The sequence below is a fragment of the Drosophila suzukii genome, chromosome 3 (assembly GCF_043229965.1).
Source record: "Drosophila suzukii chromosome 3, CBGP_Dsuzu_IsoJpt1.0, whole genome shotgun sequence".
Lineage (NCBI taxonomy): Eukaryota > Metazoa > Arthropoda > Insecta > Diptera > Drosophilidae > Drosophila > Drosophila suzukii.
In genome coordinates, this window is record NC_092082.1 from 84,951,043 (window position 1) to 84,977,067 (window position 26,025).

Below are 26,025 nucleotides of genomic sequence, written 5' to 3' on the forward strand. Positions count from 1 at the left end.
CTGGCATGTTTGTGTATGTGTGTGTGGGGCCGGAGGAGAAAAAATTTTTATTACATTGAAAATTTGCATAAAATATTTAAGCCAAATGGTCGGTCGATTGTACGGGTTGGAAATGTGGCAAAAAAAAAACTTTCCTGATGCGATGGCAGAATATCAGCCCAGCCCCCCCACTCTTTTAGGCCTGCGAAAGCTGATGGGATTTGTTGTCTGAAGATTTGACAGGCCTTAAGGGCTACAGAATGGTAACCGACAGTTGCGGTTTCGATATGCGGAATATCCCATAATGGAGTACCTTCTTGAAATGGGACCGCAGTTCAAGGCGATAGCTGCGCTGGATCGATTTTGAGAATATTTAAGAACCATCATATCGATATAAATAGTATACAATAATATTGTATATATGTATAAAAGGTAAAAAATTGGATTTAAAAACAAAACATCTACACATAGAGAAATATTCAAATACATTGTTCTTGAAATGAGAACATTCGTTCTTAAAAACCGTGTAAGTACATTTTGTTATCAATGTTTTCTATATTAGATCGAAATGGTGAGAAGAAAAAAGTTCGTACTTCTTATAAGAAAATTTACAGCTCAAATGATAAAGTCAGAATTTTCTGTGTATCAAAAACTTGTTTTTAAAAAAGTTTTTGTTTGAGCATCCCCAATTTTAGGGTCACATTTTTAAGGCCTGTTCAAAATGTAAAAAACTTTAAATTACTTAAAGACAACGAGATAGCACTACATCGCTATAAAGACGAATAGATGGAAGGAGAGAGTGGAATCCAAAGCTTCGGCCTTATAGAGAAAACTTCAAGGATTCGCTGCACGTTCGCATCTTTAACGCCATATGTTGACTTTTGCAACAATTTTCATGCTAACCCACGAGAAGTGTGGCAAGGGGCGCGGGGCTGTTGGCCATATCCTTTATCTTATATACGCTATTTTATGCCTGCACCACACCACGCCAACTCCCCATCTTATATGGCTGTTGTTGTTTCTCGCCTCTTGCGCCAATAGATTGTGCCACCACACTTTGGCATTTTATAACATAAACTTTCATTTGTTTTCTTTCGTTTTTCTTGATGTTATTATTTTTTTCTATTTTTTTTTGCCACAATTTTTTTTTTTGGTTTCCATTGTTGTTGTTAGTGCTTGTAATGCGCTCATGTAGTTGTGCCCCTCTACTTCGCCTCTTGTCTTTATATTCGGTTTGGGTCGCATATGTTAAGCCCCGAATACATAGAAACGAGTCTGATGTCTTGACATCTGTCTACCGGGCCCACAGCCCCCAAACCACCCAGCTTTTTGGCTTTGACAATCGTCCAAAAATGTAGATTTGCATGCACATCAGCATTGGGCATACATTTATCTCGCCCACTGTCGACGATGGCCCCTTAATGCGATGGCACGCGAAAAAAAGGACAGTCAGATAATACTCAAAGGATAGGGATACAAAGGACTTTGTAGAGAAATAGTATGAGTTCAAAATAAATTGTTATTTGTATATATCATTAAATTTATAATAATAATTTACTTTATTCTGACTATTGGTGCTTTATATTTTCTATAAATTCTACGATATCTAAGTTTAAGAAAATGTTTTGACACAAAAATAACAATTTAAAGCTCAATAAACTTAAACTTTCACGGCCTTGCAATTAATCTTCTGGCTTTTAATACCACAAACGAGTCACCGCTTCGATTGGATAAAATGGATGTCTAGGCAGACCTGAATTCGCATTGATTGGACTGGATGTTCTGGGTACCGTGATTGATTGATTCGAGTAAGTGCAACAGTTTATTTGCATATTTTGCAGAATTTTATTGCACAACGGTAAACAGAACTGAATTACTGCAAAAATATGCAAAATATTTAAATTGCCAAAATATCCCTTAGCCGAGCACATAAATAAGAGTTCGCAGATGTCAAGGGAGGCCAACGGGATGGACAGATGGACAGATGAACAGTTGCTGAAGCCAAACAAATGTAAACTCGCTTTGTAGTTTATTGAAAATTTAATAAAGTGCAGCCCACAAACACAGGGAACATGATAGATAAAATAGGGAAATGCCGAAATGCCAATGAATGCGGAGACTGCATGGAATAAGAAATACCCAAATAAATATGCTATTTGCCTTTATTGCAATTCAATTTACTATCAAAGCATCAGCCCTGGAATCAGCAGCCAATGGACATATTCGGGGTTATATTTATTCCATAAAGGATTTGCAGCTCCCTCAGCATCTCGGTATTTTTGGAATTTAAATGGAATTTAAAAAGCATTTCTGTTCGGAATGGTTGTCAACTACTCAGCACAGGTATGATGACACAAATCCGCCCGCAGGTGGGGCAAAAGCCAGGACTGGGACAGCCTTTCGACCTGCAGCTGCCTTCTGTCATCCGATTTCCTTGCACTTTTGCGATCAATAAATGTGGCTGCAGGAAAAAATACCTCTAAAACGAATGAGTGATTGTTTGAACGCGTTATCCATTTTTAATTTGATTCCTTTGGAATTTTGTTGAACTACAAACGAAAAAGAATTTTGCACGAGCTTAGAAATTCAGGTCTTAATTGATTAAGAATTATTTTTAATAATAATTTTCCTTCATGTCGTTATACAATTTTAAAAATAACATTATACCATCTGGATATAATTTACCTATTGCTTAAGTCATATCCAGTCTCAAACTAAAAATTTATAAAATAAAGTGCAAAGCTTAAAGATTTTTATATACCATACTATATGCAAGGAGTGCAATGTTCTATATAATTGCCATCCAACATAAACCTAGAAACAAAAAAAAAGAATCCAAATTTGTGAGCAGGACGAGTATCAGCTTGAATTTATCAAGGGATTGTTTTCATTGTTGTTTCGAAGACAAAATCAAAATCCAACAATATGGCAATAAACGAATTTTGGTTATAACAATGCAGTTGACCTCCGCTGTGTTGTTTCTAAAAAAAAAACCACTCCACACAAACTGCGTTCAACCGCATGCAATTTTGTTAGCATGCTCATATATCCAGGGTCTGACTATGGGGACAATAGTCGTAATAGAACTGGACCAGAGGGTCCAAATTGGGGAAGGGAGCCACCTAATGGGGGACAGGGGTCAATCCAAAAATGTCCCTAGGTGTTGGCTACATGGGAGCCGAACGAACGCATCTATTTGTATTTTGTTACAGGACATGCTCTCAGTGGGCATATCCTTTACTCGCCCGAAGAGGCAGGAAGGCATGTGGATGTCACAGGGACGTCAGACAGAGACTTTTATTGAAAATGTTCAATGGCAGAAATTCATAACTGCAGCAGAAAAGTACACAGAAAAAAATAAATACATTTTCTATATTTTCATATAGATTATAACCTATGAATCCAACACCTGATAATATAAGATCTTTAAGAGAATCCCTATTTTTGGGAGATAATACAACGAAAATAACAAAATAAGATTTATAAACTTAAAATATATTCAAAGACATATTTGATATAAGAAATAGATCCATTTGATTTACTTACACATACTTTGCTTACACCTTTTTGAGCAGTGCACTGCATTTAGGTTTTCATTTTGAAATCAAACATGGAGAGTTCTGTCCCCCGGGCAGGACATTCGACTTCGTCTGCTTTTATGGCAAAGAGAATTATTGCGTTTTTGCGAAACGTTGAGTAATACGATTGCGGTGCTAATTTAGCTGCAATCTGCAATGCTTCAGTTTTAGTCTCTTTTTTGTCTCCCATATCCGGCACTTGGTTAGTGACGATGGCAAATCATTGATACGCTTCGATTGCCGAAGGGGAAATCTTATCAATGGACGGCCAAGTGGCCGTTGGCTCTTTGTAAAGGGGCTCTGCAAAGTCAGTCAGTGTCAACATGTCGTCGTGGGTTGTCTCCACCACTGAGCTGTACGATTGCGGTGCCAATGGGCCAACATCATCCACGGCCACATCCTCGCGGCATACGCGACTTATCCTGCTGGTGTGGCATAATCTCACCGAAAAGTGCCAGAAATTCGGTAGTTTTCTCAGACGCGAGACGAATAAACCACTTCCCAAAGAACTGAGGCGATCGTTACGTCTTAACAAATCGGCCAGGCGGAAAGGCTATCGGAGCTGCGAGAGCGAGGCAGATAAACGGTACGCATTTTAAACCTATGTATTATATTTGAATGGGCTAGATAAGCCCATTGTTATTGTTTACCTCAAGGTTCGACTATGTGCCGACACCTGCTAAGTACAGTGGACCTCTATAAGGTAACTTTGAGTGGTTAAAAATATTAACTTCCTATTTAGACAGAACACAAATTAAACATCCATAGTTTCTAAAATTCTTTCATATATTCTTCAAAAATTAACCCTTTAAAGGTACAACATTTTAATCTTAAAAGTATAAATTCAATTTATATACAACCTAACAACCTAATATATATATAACCTTATCTAAATATAACCACTACAACTTTTCCATTCTCCAGACTGATGAAAGAGCGTTTAAACGAGCCCGCCAACATATCCATTCGCATGGGTCCTGCCTACGACTATAGACCATTGAATTTCTAACCGATCTGCAAAAGAATACTAGGAAATCGTACTTCGAATTGTTATATTATATTATATTATATTGTATTATATTTGAATGGGCTAGATAAGCCCATTGTTATTGTTAAGTGGTTAAAGATATTTACTTCCTATTCAAACTGAAAACAAAATAAATCTTAGTATGATAGTTTCTACAATTCTTCCTCCGAACCCTGTAAAGGTGGACAATTTCAATCTAAAAAGTGTACTAAAATAAAAACTACCGCAGACGTTGAGTGATTCGATTTATATACAACCTAAAAGTTAACATAAATAAAAAAATATATTAAATTTATTTTTGAATCAAGGCGCCAAGTGTTCTTCCTCTTGAACATGAGTCATAATTTTCCTGAGCTGGTAACACCAACATCGTCTTTCTCTTTACCCCCATTTCTGAGAAATTTTAAAATATGTAAAAAAATTTTACTCATTTTTACATGAATGTCGTAAGCTCTGCAACAGCTGTTGGAATCTGAAAGCTTTACCTAGTAATAAAGCTCTATATTACTCTTAGGTTCTCCCTTGATTCGATGAGCTCTTCACCCTTAGTTCGCCTCTACTCTTGAGAACGCCCACACAAAAGTTTATTGCCCCGCTCACAACAAGTGGACGTGACTTAGTGCATTTCTTATAAGGTATATCACTTATTTAATAAGAATTAAAGATGATATATATTATTGTTCTATCTAATTATACATTATTACTTGTAAATGTTGTTATATGTTAATAGATTGTTATAATTAGTTAGGAAATTAATACGAAAAACATACTTTTTAACTTTAATTACCGATTATAAAATATAAACAAGTTAAATATTTAAAGTTTTCAAAGATAAGATTTCTGTTTTGGTTATATATGTTTTAAATGCATACATTTAGATATCATCACCTTACTTATTACCTCTTTTGTTTGTAATTTGTCTGATTTTTCATTGAGCAGCACTGCATATTATAATTCCCAAGTTATTTTTTCTTTTTTTTATGTTTAAGAAATTGTTATAAAATAAAAAAGAGCAATTATCAGTCGGTGAGTTCTTGAAAATAACTCGAATTTCAGTTGGCTTTTGCTTTCCTTTGCACTAATTCACGCCGTCTGGCACTCTCACTCTCCGCGAAGCACTCTCTTAATTCCCCAACTGGTCTCTTCCTATACGTCACAGAAAGCGTTATCTCCCCAGTTTTTTGTTGGCGCCCGCTTATTGTGAAAAACGTGTTCGACGCGGAAATGACATTGATAGTGAAATTTTAACCAAAATAATACTATAACTTTCGGCCAGCAAACCAAAAAAATACAAAAAGTGTCGGAATTTTAAAAGTGAACTTTATTCGTCGCCTGGAAAATAGTTTTTACCATTTAAATATTTTAAATTATCATAAACAAAGGGTTCAGTGCAAAATGAACTTGATTTCCACATTTGTTTATTTCCTGGTGGCATTCTACAAATTCTTCAAGAAGTTCTTGTAAGTGGCCGCAATTATCTAATATTATTAAGAGACCTTGTATTTTTGGGTGTGCCTGGCTTTGTCCTTTCTTGGCCCTTGTTTTCCTCCCTTAAAACAACAAATCTTGGAGCTTATTGATAAAACAACAAACACCCTACTCAAAAAAACATTTCGTTGTTTGCTGCTGCTTTTCATAAATTAAGTTTTCTTTGTGAGGCTTTTCCGTCTCGGTCTTTGTTTGCCGTTTTTCTTTTGGCTTTTTTCTTGGATTTTGTTTATGCGGTTTGTTTTTGTACCTGCAGTTTTTATACAAAACTAAAAATTTTGCTCCAATCTGTTGACTTGTGCGAGCGAGAAAGGGAGCGAGATAGATTCCAACCCGCTCTTTGTGTGCTCTTCCCTCTTCCCCCACTCTCGCTGTCCCGCTCTCGCTCCCCACCTAAGTAGCGCCACGTTTTTGTTTGGATTTGAGGTCGGTAGGAAATTGGATGTGGTTTTGTACCATGTGGAGATTGTAATTTACCCAAGTGCCTCTGTCTTTGGGTGTGTTTTCGCGGGCGGGGGGGTTTACAACAGAAATGGGTTTTTAATTACTATAACTGTCCTTATGTGGGCCTGTTTTCGGTGGGCTCTTCAGCTCTGAGGGCGTTGTACACATAATTTCCAACAAGCACATAAGATCTGTTCTGATTAAAGTGAATATATCTTGTTGGAGGAACCGTTAATTTCATCACAATTGACCGGAATTTCCCGGCTTCGAAGTATTCCACTTGTTGAGGGTAAACATGGGTGACAGAAAGTAATTCGGTGAAAGCAAATTATCCACCCTTATTAATTGCCCGGAGAAAATGTGGGTGCTATTAGTAACAATTACATCTTGATTTGTATACAATGATTGTAGATTCTTACATATAAGTACGTTGTACAGATGAATGTATTTCACTTCACTTAGACTTAAAGCTTTTACTTATGAATGTGTACATAGCAACGATATAACAATATTAATATTATTAACATTTATAATAATATTACAAGTTTATTATACTCAACTTAACCGGAATGACTCAGTTCTTAGTATGATTACACATTAACATTTGAGCAAGTACAGCTTATTTTACACAGAAAGAAACAATTTGGTTACTTACTAGTACTTAAAACTGAATAAATTTCTTTTAGATAGAGTAAATAGAAGTTAAATAAATATTTTTAATGATAATTGATTGGTCAAATTAACAGTTTAACAGCTTGGGGACTTTTAAGTATTTCTTTTTTTTCTAGACTATTGCATTTTTTGTGTGTACTGTTGAAAACTTTTTGGAAAGACTTTGTACAGGCAAATACATTTACTATATACAAAATACACAAAAAAGTCCAAATTCCAAAATAATAAAATAAATATTTATGCTGTGCATTCGTAAACAAGTGGCTACATTAAATATACTTATTTAACAATACCGGCAAGTAGTTCCATGACCTACTTTATAAGGTGCAAGAACTGGCTTGGCAGCAAGTCCCCAAATTAGAACTTATGTAGACGATAAACTAAAGAGTGAACTTTAACCCGAAGCACTAAAACAAGGCCGCTGCTGCTGTACTCAAAGTCCTTATCTTATCTCAGCGGCTAGACCACTGGCTGCGAGGAATAAAAATACTAAATGCTCTTCTATATTATGTTAATAAATAGTTGTATTCCCCGCCTAATCTGCAGTCACCACCGACCTTGACAGGCCCACTGGGAGTGGGGTTTGCGAGAACAACGCAAATCAAACCGCCCCAAACTAATTTAAACCAATTAGACCCAGGGAACATAACTTATTAGTTGCACTCCCCGTTCTTATCAACAAGTAGTAAATCAAATACGATTTGAAAATTTTACAACTGTCCGGTTCGAAGGAATTATGCTGAGAGGAACTTTTTCAAATGGCTAATACCTCCCCGATGCCAGAGATAAGACCAGACACGATCCTCATGTCATTACCATAGGTACCTCCGCGAATTTACAAATCGTTCTTACCACTGAGCATTTTTGGAGTCCTTAAATGATTAAGGAATTTAAATAAATAAATAAAACATTCATTTCATTTTTGTTTTCAAAGTTCTGAATGCCAAAGGGTTGTGTTAAATATTTAAGGTGAGTCAAACAATCGTCTTAAAATAAGTTTGAAACAACAATCTATACTACATAAAGATGATATTTTTAAGCCTAGTCCTTAAAGTAAGAATTTACTAAAATTTGCCTAAAAAGTTATTATCAAATCACATCATGTTTTCCGACTTTACTTAACTTAAGGAGTAGGAGATTCGCAAGATTTAATTTAAAATAATGTTCTGTCAAAGAGTAATAAAAATGATATTAATGTTTCTATGGTACCATAACTGTGTTAGTTTTTTAAGATGCGATAATAATTTAGGAACATATGGTGCGTGTGCTGTATATTTTCCTAATCACATGTATCACTGATACACGAGGTACACCCAATAGAGTCAAAATAAAGAGCCCCTCGCGAGTGTTTACACTAGTGTTACAGACCCTGAGAGCGCAAGCCATTGAACTTAGTACGATAATGAGGTAGAGAGTCTGTGAATATACCAGAGAGGGGTCTTCTCGCCGGGGCGATTGTGCAATGGTCGGTGCTCAGTCGGCCAGGCCCCAGACAAACAGAGAGGTCTCTTGGCATTATCCTTATCAGCCGATGGGCATTGAGAGCGTTGGTATAAATGTCGAAAAGCACGTACCATCGAGCTTAGTTCTTTGCAACTCGCCGGAATATTTAAACCGCCTGAAATTCGCGCTCTGTCAGTCCGCCTTAGACGAATTTCCCGGATCGCGAAAAGGCTCTTCGGGCACTTTGGATATTCTTTGTGATCGGCAACTAACCATGTGTGGTTGTGCTCTCTAGTGTAGACTGCAAAATGGTGAGTCTCAGGGCCCGGTGCGATGTATTGAATTCGACCCACTGAACCACTTGCAATGTGCGCCACAAAACCTTTCGGGAAAAGCGGTCGAAGTTTCATTTTGCGTCCAGATGGAATCAGCTTTTGCCGGAGTAGAACCAGTTTTTTCCAAGCCAAAGCCGATGCGATACTCCCCATATGTAGTACGCGTATGTGTCCCAATCTGTAGCTATGCTGTTGTATAACAAAAAATAATCGCAAGGCAGCCACTAAATGCACAGGGCGCTCTGTATTTGTCTATACCCTGTAAAAAGGGAGACAGTGCAAGTAGATTTATTTAGAAATATACACCGATCAACAGAAAATGCGTATTTTAAAATATATAAAGGGCAAATATGTTTAGTGCCAGTCAGGGAAATGTCACAATATCTTCTTCAAAAAGTCTAAAAAATAGGCATTTTGTCGGAATTTGACGGTAACTCACCAAGAAATGTGTACATAATATTTGAAAAATTCTGTTATGGTAAACAAAAATGTAGTAAACAAGTCTGGAATGTACATATACCAATCAGTTAAATAAGAAGTGAAAGATCGAGAAGCTTACGTGTGTGCAATCTGTGTACCAGTTTTAAAATGCATATTTTGTATTACCATCTGGTTCAGATGCAGGTCATCTGTTAGTCGAGCATCCCAGATGGTTTCGTGTGAAATCCCCTGATAAGCTTATCAAATCGCTGCCGTTCTTCCTTTTTTATTCGATTTTTGTTTGCATCGGAATAATCCATATCAGATGAGTGATTGATGACCCGATCAGCCAGTGGAAGCAGGTGGTCAGCTAGTACTTAGTCAGCAATTAACAAAAAGTGTTACATAGTACCAATTTCACAATTTTCTATTATCTCTCCCACGTGGTGCTGGCCTGTCATAAATTGAGCGAACCTGTTGCCAAGTTCATGTGGCATTCTCGCCATTTGGTAGACCAGGTCCCCACAGGCCCGTACACTCACGTACATATAGCCATATAAATAAAACTCAATGTCGGCCGCTGCTCTTGTTCATTCCGCTCGACTTTCCGCAGTGCATTGCCAAAAAAAATCAAGATCCGTAAAATCACTTGTAGAGCAGTCGCACCTGCGGAAGGGGAAGATACTATTATAATCAATTAGTGATATATCGAAAATTGACTCAAGTTATATAGGTATGTACGTCTAAAAATATAGAAAATGTACATTCAAGTGTAGATCAAGTTCAATAACAGCTGAGCAAATATTCTAAGGCAAACTGAGAGGATGTGGGGTATATTTGTTAAATTGAGAACTGAAAGTTTGTGGAGCAATACAATAGTTCTCAATATGAAAATTGTTTATTAATGGTTGTTCGACTTTTAATATTAATTTTATTTTTCTTAACTAACAAAGGCTTCTAACATGTATTAAATCAAATGAAAACACCTCTTTATGAGGTGACGATCGCACCTTCAACTTGCAAAGATTCTGATTTCAAACTCTGTGACGAAAAATGCTTATGATATTCACCCAATTTTCAACATGTGTTTTACATGTAAAATCAGAAAAGTCATGCCTACTTTTGGGCAGCTTTTTAAGAAAAATAAAAAGTAGAAGGAAATGAAACTCAATACAATTATATATTGGGCATTATCTATAAGATCCGCCAAAAAGATCTTAAATTTTTAATTTACATAAAATAGTAGTACTTACTTAAATGCATTTAAGAAATTTTCATAAAGAAAGATTTCTAGATAGACACCATAAATTACCGTATTGCGGAAATGAATGGAAGTCGTTCTGTTCATTCAATTCGTTATTTGTTTATTAGCCGAATGAAGTGCAATCAATTTGTTCTTGAATTAATGCAAATCTTGAAAGTGCATAATAATTTATTAGCTACAAATTAGCACTGGAGGTTTTCGTCTTTCCTATCATTCCGTTTCGATTGCGTTTTTGGGGAGGAACAAACTGAGGCGTAAAATTAATTATGTCTGTGTGGATGTCGAGTGACAGGCAGCTGACATAGAGCGTAATTAATCAATCCCCGCTGATTAAAAATTGTTCTTTATTTATCTCTAATTGAATGTTTGCGGAACACATGCTACCACTATTGGACTTCAAAATTGAAATAAACATTTACAATTGATTAGAAATTAATGTTTGCTTGTTACAGAAATTACTTCCTTTGATTATCTTTTTTAATATATATACAATTGATTAGAAATTTATGTCTGGTTGTTACTGAAATTACTTCCTTTAATTATCATTTTTTTACAACAAAGTAAACACAATTTTTTAAATATTTGCAATTATTTCACACTCGTTGCAACCTTAAGTTCAAGTAAAATCTTGTTTCTTATGCTTTCGAAACAATAACAACGCTTGTCGATCTGATTCATCGGGTCAAGTTTAAAGTCAAGACGATGAAAGTATTATTTTGTATTGAGCTGATGGCTGAAACCCAGTATCTCTATTTGGCTAATAAAATAAATTTGACATTTTGGAAAGTAATCAAACAAAATGTGGTTTGCCTTTAAGCGAACCGAATGAGAGCGGCAATTTCAATTTCAATTTTGATTTTGATTTCATGCCATATATTATATGTACCTATGACTACTGAACACAGCGGCAATCTGTCTGCGTCTGCTCTTTTAATGAGAAACCAGAGAGAGATCGGATCAGGGAACTGAAATGAACTGAACTGAGCAACTGGCACTTGATTGCCTCGATCTCGACTAGAGTCGGCCAGAAGATATAAATAAGGAAAGGCAACGCACGCGCGTATTAATTGTTGGCTGTTCTAAACGGCCAGAAGTGCGCAAAGCCAATATAACGCATACGCAGCGTGGTTAATGATACAAATTAAGACTCCAGTGAAATGGATCAAAAAAGTGAAGTGAGGGAAAACTATGGCCATCGTCGTCAGCCAGCTTTGGGCAAGGCCATGCCAGTGACAGCTCTGTTGTTGAATTTGGAAGTGAATCCTTTGGATTACCGGAGAAGTGATGGCGGCTCAGAACAGATGCTCGAAGAAGATGATAAACCACCTCAGTTGTTTAGCATAACAGATGAGCCCCCATCGCCACCCAGTGACGAAGAGGACTTTAAGCCCCCGAATCACTATACGGATGATCAAAGGCTGGCTGGTGATTCGCAGAGGGATATACCCTGTTCGAATTGCCTTCAATCTGCACCCGATCACCTAATCGATCGCAGTTCGGCCATCAACGAGATGTGCCAACGCCTGTGTGGTCCCGAATGCCGAAGACCTCAAGGCCTCACGCTCGATGGTTTTCGCCAGGATTTCCTCAGGCAGTACGAGATCGCGGAAGCTGTGGCCAAGACCTCGGCCATGACCTCCACCGTTCAGATGAAACAGCGCCTGGCGGCACGAAAACTGGAAATCGGCAAGGAAATGGATGACCAGCTGGGCGTGGCCAGCCCCCATATCGATATCAATCTCGGCCAGAGTGGTTCCGCTGCACCTACGGCTGCTGGAAATGGAGAGTTTGAGTTTGAGCCGCCCCGCGATCTGCTCTTGTATCTGGTGAGGTGAGAGACTCGTTTCAGACATGGTGCCATGGATATGGATATGGATATGGGTATATGTGCCTACCTGTCTGTCGTGCTTATAAATCAAGTTCATGGCTGGCAGCGTGTCAAGTGTTCTTAGGCATTGGCCAGGCCTCAAAGCCACTTAGCGGCAATCAACAACAGCAACAACAACAGATCACCGAGATCACCAACAAAAACTAACCTTGCACAATTTGCGCGAAAGTGATCATGACAAAAACTGACAGTATATATAAATACATATAGCTGTGTCCCAGGGAAAGGGGAAATACGAACCATTTTATTCAATTTATAAAGTGGGAAAAACGCATTAAGGCTTTTTAGTTAGCTTTATATGCACTTTATTAGTGGTACTATAATTTTTTATGATCGAAATCATTTATAATTCATTGAAAAATGTATTTAAATACAGGCCATCAAAGTATTCTAAACAAATTTTCTCAGAATTAAAATGATTTCAATTTCATTACCGGTGCTTAAATGCTTTTGTAATCATTTTATTAAATCCCGTTTTCTTTCCACCTTCACTCATTTCCGAATCGAACTAAGTTTTAATAAACTTCAGTGTCGATTTTGTTAGCTTATCTAACGCAACAGTTGGGAACTTAATTGCTTTCCATTAAGTGATAACTCATAAGTGACAATTAAATTGCCCTCATATCAACGTTAAATGAAGTAAAAAGATCCTATCAATGAATGAAATAAAATAATTACATTTAGGTCACGAAAGTGTTTCGACACGTGCCAAGTTCAAAATTCCGCTCCCGAGATTAGATTAGTGGGCATCTTGCAAGTGACGTTCAGCGAGTGATCAACGAATAAACACCCCTATAAATCTCATCTAACCCTGTAATAATTTTGCCTTTCTAGGAAACACAGATGGGGCCGCGTCTCTTTGACATTGCCATACTGACACTTAATATAAAACATTTCAAGTTATCCTAATATCTAAACAAGAAACGAAGAATCCCAGAATCCCAGTTAACAAAATATCAGAAACCGAATAAACTGAAAGTGATATTTTACTTGGACGTTGAGTAAAGTTTGCAGAAATAGTTCAAAATGGAGTTTCTAATGAAAACATCGCGTTTGATCGTCACATCGAAGACGTTCGCGAGACGTGTGGCCGTTCCGATTCCCAGGTAACGAAAATGAAATCGAAATCCCCCTACCCCCAGGCAAAATCGGATATACATGTTATACATATATGTCTTCAGGCGGACAGCTCATTACGCATGTAACTGCGTTGCTGTATAAATTGTGCAGATACAATTGTATCTCCTTTGTCTGAGCAATTAGCATTTGAGAACATTTGGGCTTCTGCTTAGGAATACAACACCGCCAGGCATTAGCTAAGGATGCTGGATTTTGCATACCTATACCCAGTACATTCCCATACCTACATACATATAACGCAAAGAGCACTTTTGTTTTCATTAACTGATAGCCATACCCCGCCGCCTTGGCCGCATAAATATTTAACGAGTCATATAGAATCGTTCTTTTGTTTAGCATTTTGGCGGGGCGCTCTCACACGTGAGCCGAACGTATTGATCTCGTTCTGGGTGCGCGGGGGTATCTGTATCTTGCAGATACATCTCGTATGCGAAATACCCGTTTGTGCGTGCTCTCCTCGCGATCTTTTCGCTGCCTCGAGCGCGAATGATCTCTCTAATAAAACCCCGCACTTCAGTTGGCATTCAGTTTCGCCAAAGTCGCTTGCAAGCGCACCTCGTTCCGGCGCCCCCAGATCACAGATCTAAAATCCCCAAAAAAAGAATCCGAAAAAAAAACAATAAAACCCTACCGAAAAATCCCAATCCTTTGATCCTGCCGCCGACATGGAGCCAGCACTGCCAATAAAGCGAGCCAACAAGGCGCCCTGCAAGAACGATCGAAAGGCCTATCTGCAAAAAGTGATGCTAACCAGGTGAGAGGCATCATCTTCTCGGTGGGGCCATCTGATCCACCGGCGGGCGATCGTGATTGATTGCGGTGACAGGCCGAAACCCGTAAGCCCCAAATCCAGTCGCCATTCGCCATCCAATCCCCGGCGGGAACTTGTTTCGATTCTCTCGCGAAGCGTACCAAACCAGCCGCACAGCTGCGAAGCTATTGACCGAGCGACATTTTTCGCCTTTGTTTTTGTTTTGCGGGATTATCGTTGCGTGGGCGACTTAGCATCTCTTCCCCTCAAGTCCCACAAATCCCACTTCAATCCCCCATCCCCTAATTCCCGGTAATCTCCTTAGAATCAGAGCATATGTGCTAAGTGTTCGAAAACCAGAAACGTTCTTTCTATCAAGAAATAGACTTCATCTCAGTTTCAACTTTGTGCTACCCATTATAATGTAACCGATTCCATTATCAGGAAATACCGGAGACCATAAAGTAATCAAATCTTTTTTTTTCTTGTTCCTTTTAATGGTGTTCATATCATCAGAGACGGATGATAGTTTAGCTATCACAATATAAATTCAATATACCAAAGGGTCAAAGGAGAATCAAGATTCAGATCATTGGAGATCCCAAAAATAACATATTTAAAAAATGTTTATAATTATAAAATCCGAATTTATATCAAGATGTGTTCCTTATTAGCTAACCAATCACCGACTGTTACTTACTTTCATTTTTAATTCTGCTTATACATCTCGATGTTTCTGTGTATTTGTGTAATTTAAAAAGTGATTAGAAATATCCTAACAGTTTCAAATATTTTTCTCCCCCCAACACAAAACATTTAACACGACCAAAAAACTAATTTCAGCAAAGGGAAAATGGAAAAGTTTTATATGACTCAGCGTCATAGTCATAGCCTTTTCATTTTCAGCATAATACTGAGAAAAATTCTGTATAGAAAACCAGATGCTTTGTGAGTACCAGAAAATGTTGACATTATACTTACTTTATCGATGTTGTTTATTTGGTGTTGTTCGCTGAAAGTTGTTTGTTTGTTGCAAGAAGCTTTTATAAGTTTTTTTCGATTGAAATGCTTAAAAGAAAACATAATTAAAGAGTTCCCAACAAAAGACTAATACAATATTTGTGTTTTGCAAGCAATATAATCGAATAGTGAGCGTTATAAACACGTTTGCTAGCCAATTTATAACTCTTTGGTTCTAACAGATTGCTAATTTTCAATGATTTAATCGTTTTGCAGAATGGGATCTTTCAACACGGCGCCAAAGATCAACAACGTGGACTCCCAGGACGATGGCCTGGAATTGCCCGCGGGTCTGGACACCTCGGCTCTGCTTCAGCACGTCCAGCAATTGAGGGGCGGTGGAATCGAGCAGCCTTCGCTGCTCACCCGCGGCTTCCTGAAACCGCTCCCGGTGGACGAGGACGTCGCCGATGGACTGCGATGCCTCCAGCTGAACTCCGTATCGAGGGGTAGGATTGCACCCTTGTCTTGTCCGCGGAATATATATTCTAATGTCTTTATGCAGTTTGCAGTGCGCCAGTTGAGGGTGACGCCTCGCACAACATTCGATTGCTGCAATGGAACATTCTATCGCAAAGTAAGTATTGACTATAATTCAAATTTTATAAAAAAAAATTAAAATAAAAGATATAAAATTAAAGTACCCCGCATTCTTTATATAGGAAGCTTTCTAAAATCGACCTTTTCAAAAATGATAAAATTATAAAAATAAACAAGTTTTGCAGTTTTTAAAACCTAAATAATTTTCTAAAACTAACGTCGTATTCTAAAATTTACAAACATTACTTTCTAAAAATCTAACTCGGTTTATTCCCTAACATATAGCTCTTGGCCAACACAACGATGGATTTGTGCGCTGTCCTGAGGAGGCACTCACCTGGGAGCATCGCAAGTACCTGATTGTCCAGGAGATCCTGCAGAACCAGCCCGACGTTATTTGTCTGCAGGTAAATTCAAACCATTTCCGATCCTCAAGCGGAAGTCTTTAACGTGTACTTCGATATATCCAACCAGGAAGTAGACCATTTCAAGTTCCTGCAGACGGTATTGGGTAGCCAAAACTACGAGGGCATCTTCTTCCCGAAGCCGGACTCCCCTTGTCTGTATATCGAGCAGAACAATGGACCCGATGGATGTGCCATTTTCTACAAGCGGGATAAATTACAGCTCCAGGGATACGATACCAGGATCCTGGAAGTGTGGCGTGTGCAGAGCAACCAGGTGGCCATCGCCGCCCGGCTGCGAATGCGATCCAGTGGTCGAGAGTTCTGCGTGGCCACCACCCACTTGAAGGCCCGCCACGGCGCACTTTTGGCCAAGTTGCGTAACGAACAGGGCCGGGATCTCATCCGGTTTGTGAAGCAATTCGCCGGTGAGACGCCCCTGCTGCTGTGCGGCGATTTTAACGCCGAGCCGGTGGAGCCCATCTACGCCACGATTCTGGGCTGCGATCTTCTCCGCTTGGGCAGTGCCTATGCCGATGTGAAGCTAGACCGTGAGGAGATCCTGCAGCCCAGCGAGGATGTGGGCGAGTTCGTGTCGGAATCGATGAAACGAGAGCCACCCTACACCACCTGGAAGATTCGTGAGGAGGGCGAGGAGTGCCACACCATCGACTACGTTTTCTACACACCCGATCGCCTCAAGGTAGGTTATCTTCGAGTAGGAGTATATTGAATCTGAAAGCGGAAATCCTTTTATCCTGAAACTAACTTCCAAACCTCTCTACACTTTCAGATCAAAAATTGCCTTAACTTTCCAGAGGGCGAACAAATTGGCAAGAACCGCACACCTAGCTACCAATATCCATCGGATCACTTTTCCCTCGTGTGCGATTTCGAACTGCTACCTTCCGCGGAAAACGGAAAGGAAAGCGCCAGCGATGGGAAAAATGAAACGGAAGTGGAGGGCAGCAAACACGGATCCATTCAGTAGAAGACTCCAGTTTCAGAATTCACCACAGAAGAAGTTTCAATTACATTACATCGATTGTGATATTAGTTGTTAGATACATATTAGCCTCATACACAACCGTTGCACTACAGCTTGCAGCTTTTACAAATGATAATCCAAAATCACAATAAATAAATGACATAATATGGAAGAAAGTTAACTAAAATAATAGTTTTTAATTTTAGATGAACATATAAAATAAATAAAAACAATTTCAGCAACCCACATAGTTGTACTCCAGCGTTCTTTTTAGAAATCCAGTTAACTAGAGCGGAAGTACTTTATCAGTACTATTTTATTTTAACATTGATAATAATGTTGCCGACTTTCCGGCGCATGTCAAAAATTCTGTTAACGAGAGTCGGGGGCTCGGGGCGTATACTTGATTCCCCTGCCGTCAATGGTCCGCAAATTGTCTCCAAATTAGGCCTACGAATTGAGATCTTCATATAAACATACAAGAATGATTAGAAAACACGCAAGTCCAGAAAATTGCAGTGAAAAACAATCGAATGCAGCGCACTCAAAGCCATCAAATGGGTTGCGTAACTCAACAAACAGCATTATAAATATACACACTACATGTATTTAGTATATAACAATTTTCACATACTGCTCGCACTAGAATTTAATAGGTATAGCCAATAACTGGGATTTAAAGCAGGGCCAAGATAGCTGTCAGCACGAAAGAGGTGGCGACCATTGCGTAACCGGTCGAGTAGACCTCCTTGATCTTCAGGAATCGCCCGGTGTCCCAGAAGAGATGACGGATTCCATTGGCGGTGTGATAACCAGCCGGATAGGCGATGATGAACTTGAGGGCAGTCAGAGTGGCGCCGCTCAGCTGGAGGCCCTCCACCATGGTCACATAGTGGCTGATGTCGTGCGACGAGATCAGGGCGCCCAGTCCCAGGCCCCAAACGCCCACTCCCAGGGCCAAGCCGGTGCCGCGATGACAGATCGACAGCATGGAGGTCAGCTGCGGCTGGTAGATGGTCAGGTGGGGCGACAGCTTCCTGCCCAGCCGCTCGTTCTTCTCGAAGAACGACTCGTCCTTCTGGGTTTCGGCCACGGATACCACCTTCAGCGATACCTGGCGGCTGGCAGCGGCCATCTGGAGGCCCTGGCGCAGCGCCGGCGAGCGGATCAGCGAGCTGGAGAGTGCATACCTGCAAAGAGCAGTCTTAGATCAGGGTTTTCGCAGTCCCATTTCGCAGAAATTACGTACATTTCCCTGTTTTTCACTCAAACTTGTATTGATGGGACCGTGCACTGCCTGCGCGAATAGCCGCAGCCGGTGCTGCCACCAAGTTTTACGAAGTCAGGGGGTATCGGCTCGATAGTATCGATAACAAAACCCATTTATTGTTTAAAGAGTTTTAAACGATGCTTAGCTTAAAATAACCCACATCCTTTAAATAGAATTTAAAATTATTTTACTAAAATATATATATGTAATTTTTAGAGCTGCTTTTCATGAAGTTGAAATGCTTATGCTTAAGGTCTTTTGGTGGGTAGATACATTACTTATTACTATAAATTACCAAAAGGTAATTCAAATCGCAGCATCAAATCATTTTTATTTTTAGTTGTTTATAATGCAACAACAAATTACAACAATATGGGAATAAATATGCTGTAATTAGTTGTACAAATCTTCAAAGCTTAGAGCACGTATTATTTTAGTTTTCATTGTTAGTGCTTAAAATTATTTAAATGCGAAATAAAATAGGTAAAATTTTTATGTATTTGTATAACTAGCCAATCAGCAGGAGTACCCTTTTAACAGTACTATCGATATCTAGTAGGCGCTGCCCCACCGGCGTCTGGCGCTGCCAGACCGTCGGACTTCAAGCGAGTTGGCAGTTCGTTCGCCATTTTTTCTTGCTCATTCTTTTTACCGTTCAAAGTAGCGCGTGGCAGGTCGTTCCGCAGTGTTCCCGGTCCGGTGCAGTTGTAGTTGCATATTCGCCAGCGATTCAGACGCCATCTTCCGACCCCCAACAACCCAATCACCATGAAGATCTACAAGGATATCATCACCGGCGACGAGATGTTCGCCGATACCTACAAAATGAAGCTGGTGGACGACGTGATCTACGAGGTTTACGGCAAGCTCATCACCCGCCAGGGCGATGATATCGTATTGGCCGGGGCCAACGCATCCGCCGAGGAAGCTGACGAGGGCACCGAAATCAACTCGGAGTCGGGCGTCGATGTGGTGTTGAACCATCGCCTGGTTGAGTGCTTTGCCTTCGGCGACAAGAAGTCCTACACCCTCTACCTGAAGGACTACATGAAGAAGGTACTGGCCAAGCTGGAGGAGAAGTCCCCCGACCAGGTCGATGTCTTCAAGACCAACATGAACAAGGCCATGAAGGACATCCTCGGCCGCTTCAAGGAGCTCCAGTTCTTCACCGGCGAGTCGATGGACTGCGACGGCATGGTGGCCCTGGTGGAATACCGCGAGATCGGTACCGAGAGCGTTCCAGTGCTCATGTTCTTCAAGCACGGTCTCGAGGAGGAGAAGTGCTAGATGATCCGCCACCTTCCCCACGGAACTATACTCATGCATACCTTCTACACATATTTATCAGATGCTTAGTTACAATTTTGAAAGTCTTAAATTTATGTTAAACGCTGACAAAATGCCTGTCCTCGATCTGTGCGATTTTATTTTTGATTTCTTTCGGCCGGAGCACTCATAAATTCGACTCAATGTATGTTTATTGTTTAAAATCACACCGAGCTAAACAATTGAATTGCGCCAACTATTGTAATTAAAATAATATTTTGATAGAACAACACCTTAAAAAGTTTGTATGCATTTTCGCCAACATCCATTGCAGAAAAAAACAAATAATCGAAAATGGGAACACCAGTACTGAAATTAAACGGAAACAATATACAACTGTAAATCCGCATGCCTGTACTTCTTTGCATTTAACAGTTATTCGTAGGTAGACGCCGCCATATGGTGGCGCGAGTGCGAGCGAGAGGGCCTACCCGCCGTCTGAGTCACACAGCTTGGGCCACTTTTTTGTTGTTTTTTGGGCAATCGCGAAGTTATTGACCTTTGACAGTGATGTACACGTGCCCCCCACACACAAGTACATATATGTGCGTAAGTATTTGGAGGTCATGCGCACTGGTTTACTATTTTCTGCACGCTGCAGTTCCACATGCCCCAGTTTCTCACGTTGGACTCGCCCTAACCTCAACCAAGTTGGCAAAATGCGCCACTCTCGCCAGAAATTGGAATTCTATAATCTAATTCTAGGGCGAGGAATACGTTCGTCTTTATCTGCTGGCAGGGCGGGGCTCACCAGCACAGGTGCTATTTCCATTTCAGCGAAACGTGTCGACCTGTTGCCGTCGTCGCGTGAGAGATGCCCACAGTGGGCTCTCGCTTGGACCAACTGTGCAGAAATACGTATCTATTGATACTAACATTCCGTGTGATCTTAAACATTCAAAATTCTTTAAAAAAAAAATTTATAGTTGTATGGCTTGGAAATTAATTGTGTTTATAAATTTATAAATTATTAACTAAAGAAATTAAAAAAAAATCATATGGATTTACCACCTTTTTATAAAAATCTTTATAAGTGCTTTGAAAAACGACAGTCATAATCACTTTATAAGGAATTTTTTATAGATCCTGTGAAAGGATCCATTTGCTATAAGGAAAATGTTTAGGAAAGGTGAAATTTCTTTAAGACAATCATTTAATTAGTAATTCTGAGATTTCGATTTTCAAGTGAATAATGCCGAGTTACAACTTTTCATAAATCCTCTTTAAACATTTTGTAAAAATCGGAATACCTTCCTGAAAACAGGACAGCCCACTAAAAATGAAGACAGTTAATAAATACTTTAAAGAAATATACATATTCTGACAGTTAAACTTTATGCAAGACTCATTGCGGTAAACATAACCCAATAAAAGGCACCTTTGTAAACAATCTTATCAATTGAGCTACTAAATTAATAGAGCAGAAGGTGGTATTCCATGAACAACCAACTGAAATTTCTGGCAAAAACCCACCCAACCGGAATTAAAAAACCTTTCATTTCGGTTTACGTATAAAAATGCTAATAACAAATTAAATTTTATTTCGTTCATAATTTTGATGCTTCAACTGTGGCAAAAACGGTTCACTTAATGCACTTCCACCGCACAGCGGAATGTCCGTGGAAATGTCAGTCAGATTAGATGCTATTTGTAGGTATGCACGATTCTGGTTTTGTTCATTCTGAATTTAAAAAAGACTTTAAAAGTATATATTTACTTATGCACAAATTCTTTCGCTTAGCTTACAATTACACTAATGCTTCTCGGTCTCGACTATCGCATATGTTATGCGCTTAGTTTGTATAGAATGGAATGAATGCCGAAAGCATTTTAACAAATACAAACGTTAATAAGTTAACAAAATTCGGAAAATTACTAGTACAACTGAAGATTGAACATTTTGTTTTACTTAGCTCTTGGAGGGGACTTTTGGAAGTGATGAGGCTTTGTGTGGCCGCAATGAACTAAAATTTCAAAATAATATTTGATAACATCGACGCCCGTTCGCACTGCACACACAGGCATCACGCGTTGTTAAATATACACATCATTGTACAAGGACACCGGTGGGTCGATCCCATCTGGATCAAACGTAGTCCAGCTGTATGTAGATCTGCTTCACGCCCACCGCCTCGAAGATCATCCGCGTGTGCGTGACCACATACTTGGGATCGACGTTCTTGGACACCTCCAGCTTGAGGGCTCCCACGTAGACATCGGAGCAGAGGGTCCAGAAGTGCGGCTCCTGCACCGCATAGACGCCGGCCAGTCCGGTGACTTTCTGGTAGCACTGCGGCAGGGATCGGTCCAGGTCTGAGGGCTGTCGCTGCATCAGGATCATTATCGACTCCTTAATCAGACTCAGGACACTGAGCGCTATCAGCAGGGCGATGAAGATGGAGCAGATGGGGTCCGCAATCATCCAGCCGAACATGTGCATTAGCACAGCCGAAATTATCACGCCCACCGAACCCAGGGTGTCGGCCAAGATGTGCAGGAAAACACCTCGCATGATCTGCGAGTTGCTGCCCGACATATCGCCATGCGAGTGGCCATGGCTGTCGTGGTCGTGAGAGTGTCCATGACCTAGAATTAAAGGGGAAATTAGTAGAGTATTATCAGAAACCACATTATCTTACAATTCCTAATCATAAATCAACTCAATGTACTATACTGCAGAAAACAAAGATTACTTACTAACTTAATAACTTAGTTTAAGATCCACAAAAAATACATTTCTAACAGAAACACTTTTAACACTTTTATACTAAACCGCGCCCTAATGATCAGCTAATTACTCCTGCATTAACCCTTACATATATAATCATATATCATCTTAACGTTACCATTGTCCAATGTGATGGCCTGGTGATTGTGGTTGCCGGCGTCGTTGTGGCTGTGGGAGTGTCCGTGTCCATGGCCTCCGCCATGGGAGTGCCCGTGTCCACCGCCGCCGTGCGAGTGTCCATGTCCTCCATGATTGAAGGCATATATGCCCACCAGGTTGACCAGCAGACCGAGGACGGAGACAACGAACAGTCGCTCGTGCTTGACTTCCGGCGGCTCAATGAGTCGCTCCACGCCCTCCGACAGGATGAAGAAGGCTATGAACAACAGGAACAGACTGTTGACAAAGCCGGCCAACACCTCGGCTCGCACATAGCCGTAGGAGAACTTGTCGTTGGCCTTCCACTTGGTGATAACCGAGGCTGCCAATCCCGCCAAGAGGCCCGTGCAGTCGAAGAACATGTGGAACGAGTCAGAGATCAGGCCTACGGAATAACCATTAAGAGAGGGTCATAAACTATGGATAAGATAAAAAGCAATTAGTGGCTAGGCACCCACCCAAACTATTCGTCGCGATGCCGTAGAAGAGCTCCACGAAAGCGAAGCTCAGGTTGAGCAGCAGGAAGAGGAACAGATTGCGGGAGTTGCGGTCGGAGAAGATGAGTCGCTTCCAGCTGTTAAGCTTCTCCCGCACCCGGTAGCCGAAGCTGCTCCGATCCTTGTGCGACAACGGTATCATCTTGCCGGATATGGATCTGCAAAGTAACCCGACAAGAAAATGAGAGTGGAGGGCCTCCAGATAACGAAGTTTGTTTGCATACGTGGTATTATTGGGGGGCTATGGCCGCGCGATCCAGCTGATTCTGTGATTCCCACTCAGATTCTGGCCGGGTTCGCGAGAATCTTTATCGGCGTGTGGCGGCGGCAGGTCTTTTTTTTTGACTCGGGAATTACCTCACAACCCAAATCGCTTCCTGCTCGACGTCGTCGTCGTCTTGTGTGCACAGTTGTGCTGCGCGGGGTGGTCGATCTGCGAGTTTGCTGCAGCTTAATTCATTTTTACAGGTTGCCAGATACCAGAACCGAACCCGTCTTTGCCAGCTCTAAACCAATCTGCCGTGTTGTCATCAAAATAAAGGTAACCACGTAAACATTTCGCTCGAGCGCTGGCGACGCCTCGCTGTGAATGGCCACCGGGCACAGTGACTATCAGTCGGGATGTTCGCTGGGTGAAAATTAACTGGTGGTGTGACAACCCTTATGTATTAGCGTTAAAAAGGTGAATTAAATATTAAAAGTTTATAGATTATCTATTTAAAAGAGCTTTTTTGTACATCAAGTAGGGAAATAATTCAAATTAAACAATTACAAATATAATCTTTAGCTTTATGAACGGTCGAGCGAAATTTTCATTATTTTTTCCTTGCAAGTAATCCGTATTTATTTTGTCAAAGCTAAGTTCCTTTCTCGCTTTAATTGCAATTTAAATACATTTTTTTGGCTGTATTTCATTGGCACACATAATAATATTTTATTCTAAAGCCTTAACTGATAAAGGTTTTATCATAGCATTCCTTTTGAACATTCAAACTGCTCCTTGTTTGCATACTCTAGTGTTCACTGTCACGTGATAACGTTTAAAGTGAATGTCAATATAAATTCTTATTGGAAACGGAAAATCAAATATTCTTTCAAAAACAAATATTGATTGATACTATTCTAAATAAAATGAAGGTCTTTAATTATAATAACATATAAATAGGACTCCGTTGAATTAAAGGTGCTAACTCATCTGATAATTCAATTTATATATTTAGTTAATTGTGGAAGTACATATTTTTAAAACATCTTCTCAGGGATAAAATTAAATGATCTGTTTTTATGGAGTATATCAAGTACTCGAGAAAATATTTTTAGATAGATATATTAAATCATAATAGTTCATCAAACTTTTGTTAACTGGCTTTCACAAAGAACGTCGTATTTCTTATTTCCATGGAAAAGCGCAGGGCTAGAAATTATCTTAGCCCATTAGAAAACCTATGTTCATTGAATTCATTCTATTCAACTGAGCTAGTTCGAGATACTAAATAATTTTTACGGGGAATGCTTGCACGGTACCTGGCTCTTGGAATAATAGATATTTTTTCAGCCGGCAAAATCATTTGACTTCTGGAAACCACTGATCCATGATAAACCCCTTTGGTGAGGAGATATATCAATAAAACATCACGCAAATGTCCCTTACATCAATAAGAAAGCAAGTTTATTCAACATTTCACACACAGCGGCATCGTAGTGCTCTCGAATACAATCAGAGTCCTTTTGTAAAGCGAATGCAGCCACGGATTTGCGAGATGGGCAAAAGGTAAAACATTTACGCCTCATCACCCTTGGTGGCACGTGTGTAGATGACCTGGGAATGATGCTGCACAACCTGCTTGATCAGACCTGAAAGTGGAGAGGTTGTGGGGATAAGTTCTTGAACGTAAGGGATTCCATTCAGATAAACATACCCTTCTCGCGCAGCTCGATCAGAGCACGCTTGGCCAGGGAGCCGCGGATCTTCAGACGCTCAGAGACCACCGAGGGGGTGATCAGCTTGTAGGCGGGCACTTCCTTGTACAGCTTCTCGTAGGTAGCCTTGTCGAACAGCACCTGGTTGTTCAGCTTGTCCCTGACTTTTCCCTTGGACCACTTCTTCTTCTTGGCCTTGCCGCCGCCGGATCCCTCCTTCTTCTTCTGTGTCTTTTGCGGCTGCTTGGCCGAAGACTTCGCGTCCTTCTTAGGCGGCTAAAAGAGGGGATAAACAAAGGGCTGGTGTTAGTTGCCGGCATTCCGAAAAATATAAATAATCTCTCCCATTGACCACCGGACCAGCACCTGAAGGAGCTGGCCGCTTTCGAGGTTAAGGCATGCTTTTGTTTTTCGCCCGGATTTTCACATTTTTTCCCCTTCGGTGGGTGATGTTTTCATTGCCCAGTCCTGGGGCAGCACTTCAGACATGTTTTGCCTCCGTTTCCAGGCCACTTTCACAGTAAAAAACTATTATTTTCGCAGAATTCAGTAGCAGCGAACTCACCATCGTGAAAAGTCAATGCAGAAAGATGGAGGGCGGAAACGGCCAGAGTTACCAACCATCGTATAGGGTAGCAGACCTGCCTATCGATAGTTCGAGACGGAGTGGGAAAAATACTAAAAAACATGTTCAATTACTTTCGTGATCGTTAAAACTTTGAAGACTAAAAACCAATAACGAAT

The 26,025-nt window shown here is 40.2% G+C and overlaps 6 protein-coding genes across 14 annotated transcripts in view; 3 read left to right on the top strand and 3 right to left on the bottom strand.

Moving 5' to 3' along the window:
• Positions 1-3,850: 3,850 nt before the first annotated feature.
• Positions 3,851-4,742, top strand: LOC108006034 (uncharacterized). Of its 2 annotated transcripts, none has more exons than XM_065865968.2 (2): positions 3,851-4,143; positions 4,214-4,274. In XM_065865968.2, the coding sequence occupies exons 1-2, from the start codon at positions 3,881-3,883 to the stop codon at positions 4,257-4,259; spliced, it is 309 nt and encodes a 102-aa protein (XP_065722040.2). In that variant the 5' UTR covers positions 3,851-3,880; the 3' UTR covers positions 4,260-4,274. The 2 variants fall into 2 exon arrangements, with proteins under 2 accessions (XP_065722040.2, XP_016924966.2); XM_017069477.4 differs by lacking the exon at positions 4,214-4,274 and adding an exon at positions 4,482-4,742 and having other exon boundaries at positions 3,853-4,143.
• Positions 4,743-5,802: 1,060 nt separating this feature from the next.
• cu (NADP/NADPH phosphatase nocturnin) lies at positions 5,803-17,571 on the top strand. Of its 7 annotated transcripts, XM_065865311.2 has the most exons (8): positions 8,769-8,942; positions 13,373-13,644; positions 15,273-15,377; positions 15,666-15,898; positions 15,955-16,026; positions 16,275-16,396; positions 16,464-17,096; positions 17,187-17,571. In XM_065865311.2, the coding sequence occupies exons 2-8, from the start codon at positions 13,565-13,567 to the stop codon at positions 17,382-17,384; spliced, it is 1,443 nt and encodes a 480-aa protein (XP_065721383.2). In that variant the 5' UTR covers positions 8,769-8,942; positions 13,373-13,564; the 3' UTR covers positions 17,385-17,571. The 7 variants fall into 7 exon arrangements, with proteins under 7 accessions (XP_070852609.1, XP_065721385.2, XP_065721383.2 ...); XM_070996508.1 differs by lacking the exons at positions 8,769-8,942; positions 13,373-13,644 and adding an exon at positions 5,803-6,044; XM_065865312.2 differs by lacking the exon at positions 15,273-15,377 and having other exon boundaries at positions 8,770-8,942.
• Positions 17,572-17,965: 394 nt separating this feature from the next.
• SdhC (Succinate dehydrogenase, subunit C) lies at positions 17,966-18,754 on the bottom strand. Its single transcript, XM_017069475.4, has 2 exons — positions 18,631-18,754; positions 17,966-18,571 (listed from the first exon to the last, which is right to left on the bottom strand). Coding segments are annotated over exons 1-2 (516 nt in total). The 5' UTR covers positions 18,633-18,754; the 3' UTR covers positions 17,966-18,057.
• Positions 18,755-19,289: 535 nt separating this feature from the next.
• On the top strand, positions 19,290-20,320 carry Tctp (translationally controlled tumor protein). Its single transcript, XM_017084026.4, has one exon. It carries the CDS (start codon positions 19,420-19,422, stop codon positions 19,936-19,938), a length of 519 nt encoding a protein of 172 aa, XP_016939515.3. The 5' UTR covers positions 19,290-19,419; the 3' UTR covers positions 19,939-20,320.
• A 1,150-nt stretch (positions 20,321-21,470) lies between these two features.
• Positions 21,471-23,892, bottom strand: ZnT86D (zinc transporter 86D). Its single transcript, XM_065865570.2, has 4 exons — positions 23,586-23,892; positions 23,323-23,519; positions 22,824-23,249; positions 21,471-22,563 (listed from the first exon to the last, which is right to left on the bottom strand). Exons 2-4 carry the CDS (start codon positions 23,501-23,503, stop codon positions 22,064-22,066), a joined length of 1,107 nt encoding a protein of 368 aa, XP_065721642.1. The 5' UTR covers positions 23,504-23,519; positions 23,586-23,892; the 3' UTR covers positions 21,471-22,063.
• A 1,112-nt stretch (positions 23,893-25,004) lies between these two features.
• The window catches only part of RpS25 (ribosomal protein S25), a 234,165-nt gene continuing 233,144 nt past the window's right edge, over positions 25,005-26,025 (bottom strand). The window contains exons 1-3 of one of the 2 annotated variants that reach the window (XM_036818481.3): positions 25,847-25,939; positions 25,281-25,557; positions 25,005-25,215 (exon numbers count right to left, since the gene is read on the bottom strand). In XM_036818481.3, coding sequence (XP_036674376.1) covers positions 25,142-25,215; positions 25,281-25,557; positions 25,847-25,849 — 354 coding nt within the window. In that variant the 5' untranslated portion in view covers positions 25,850-25,939 and the 3' untranslated portion in view covers positions 25,005-25,141. Of the gene's footprint in view, positions 25,216-25,280; positions 25,558-25,846; positions 25,940-26,025 lie in introns of those variants that run through there. The other variant, XM_070996509.1, reaches the window with a different exon arrangement.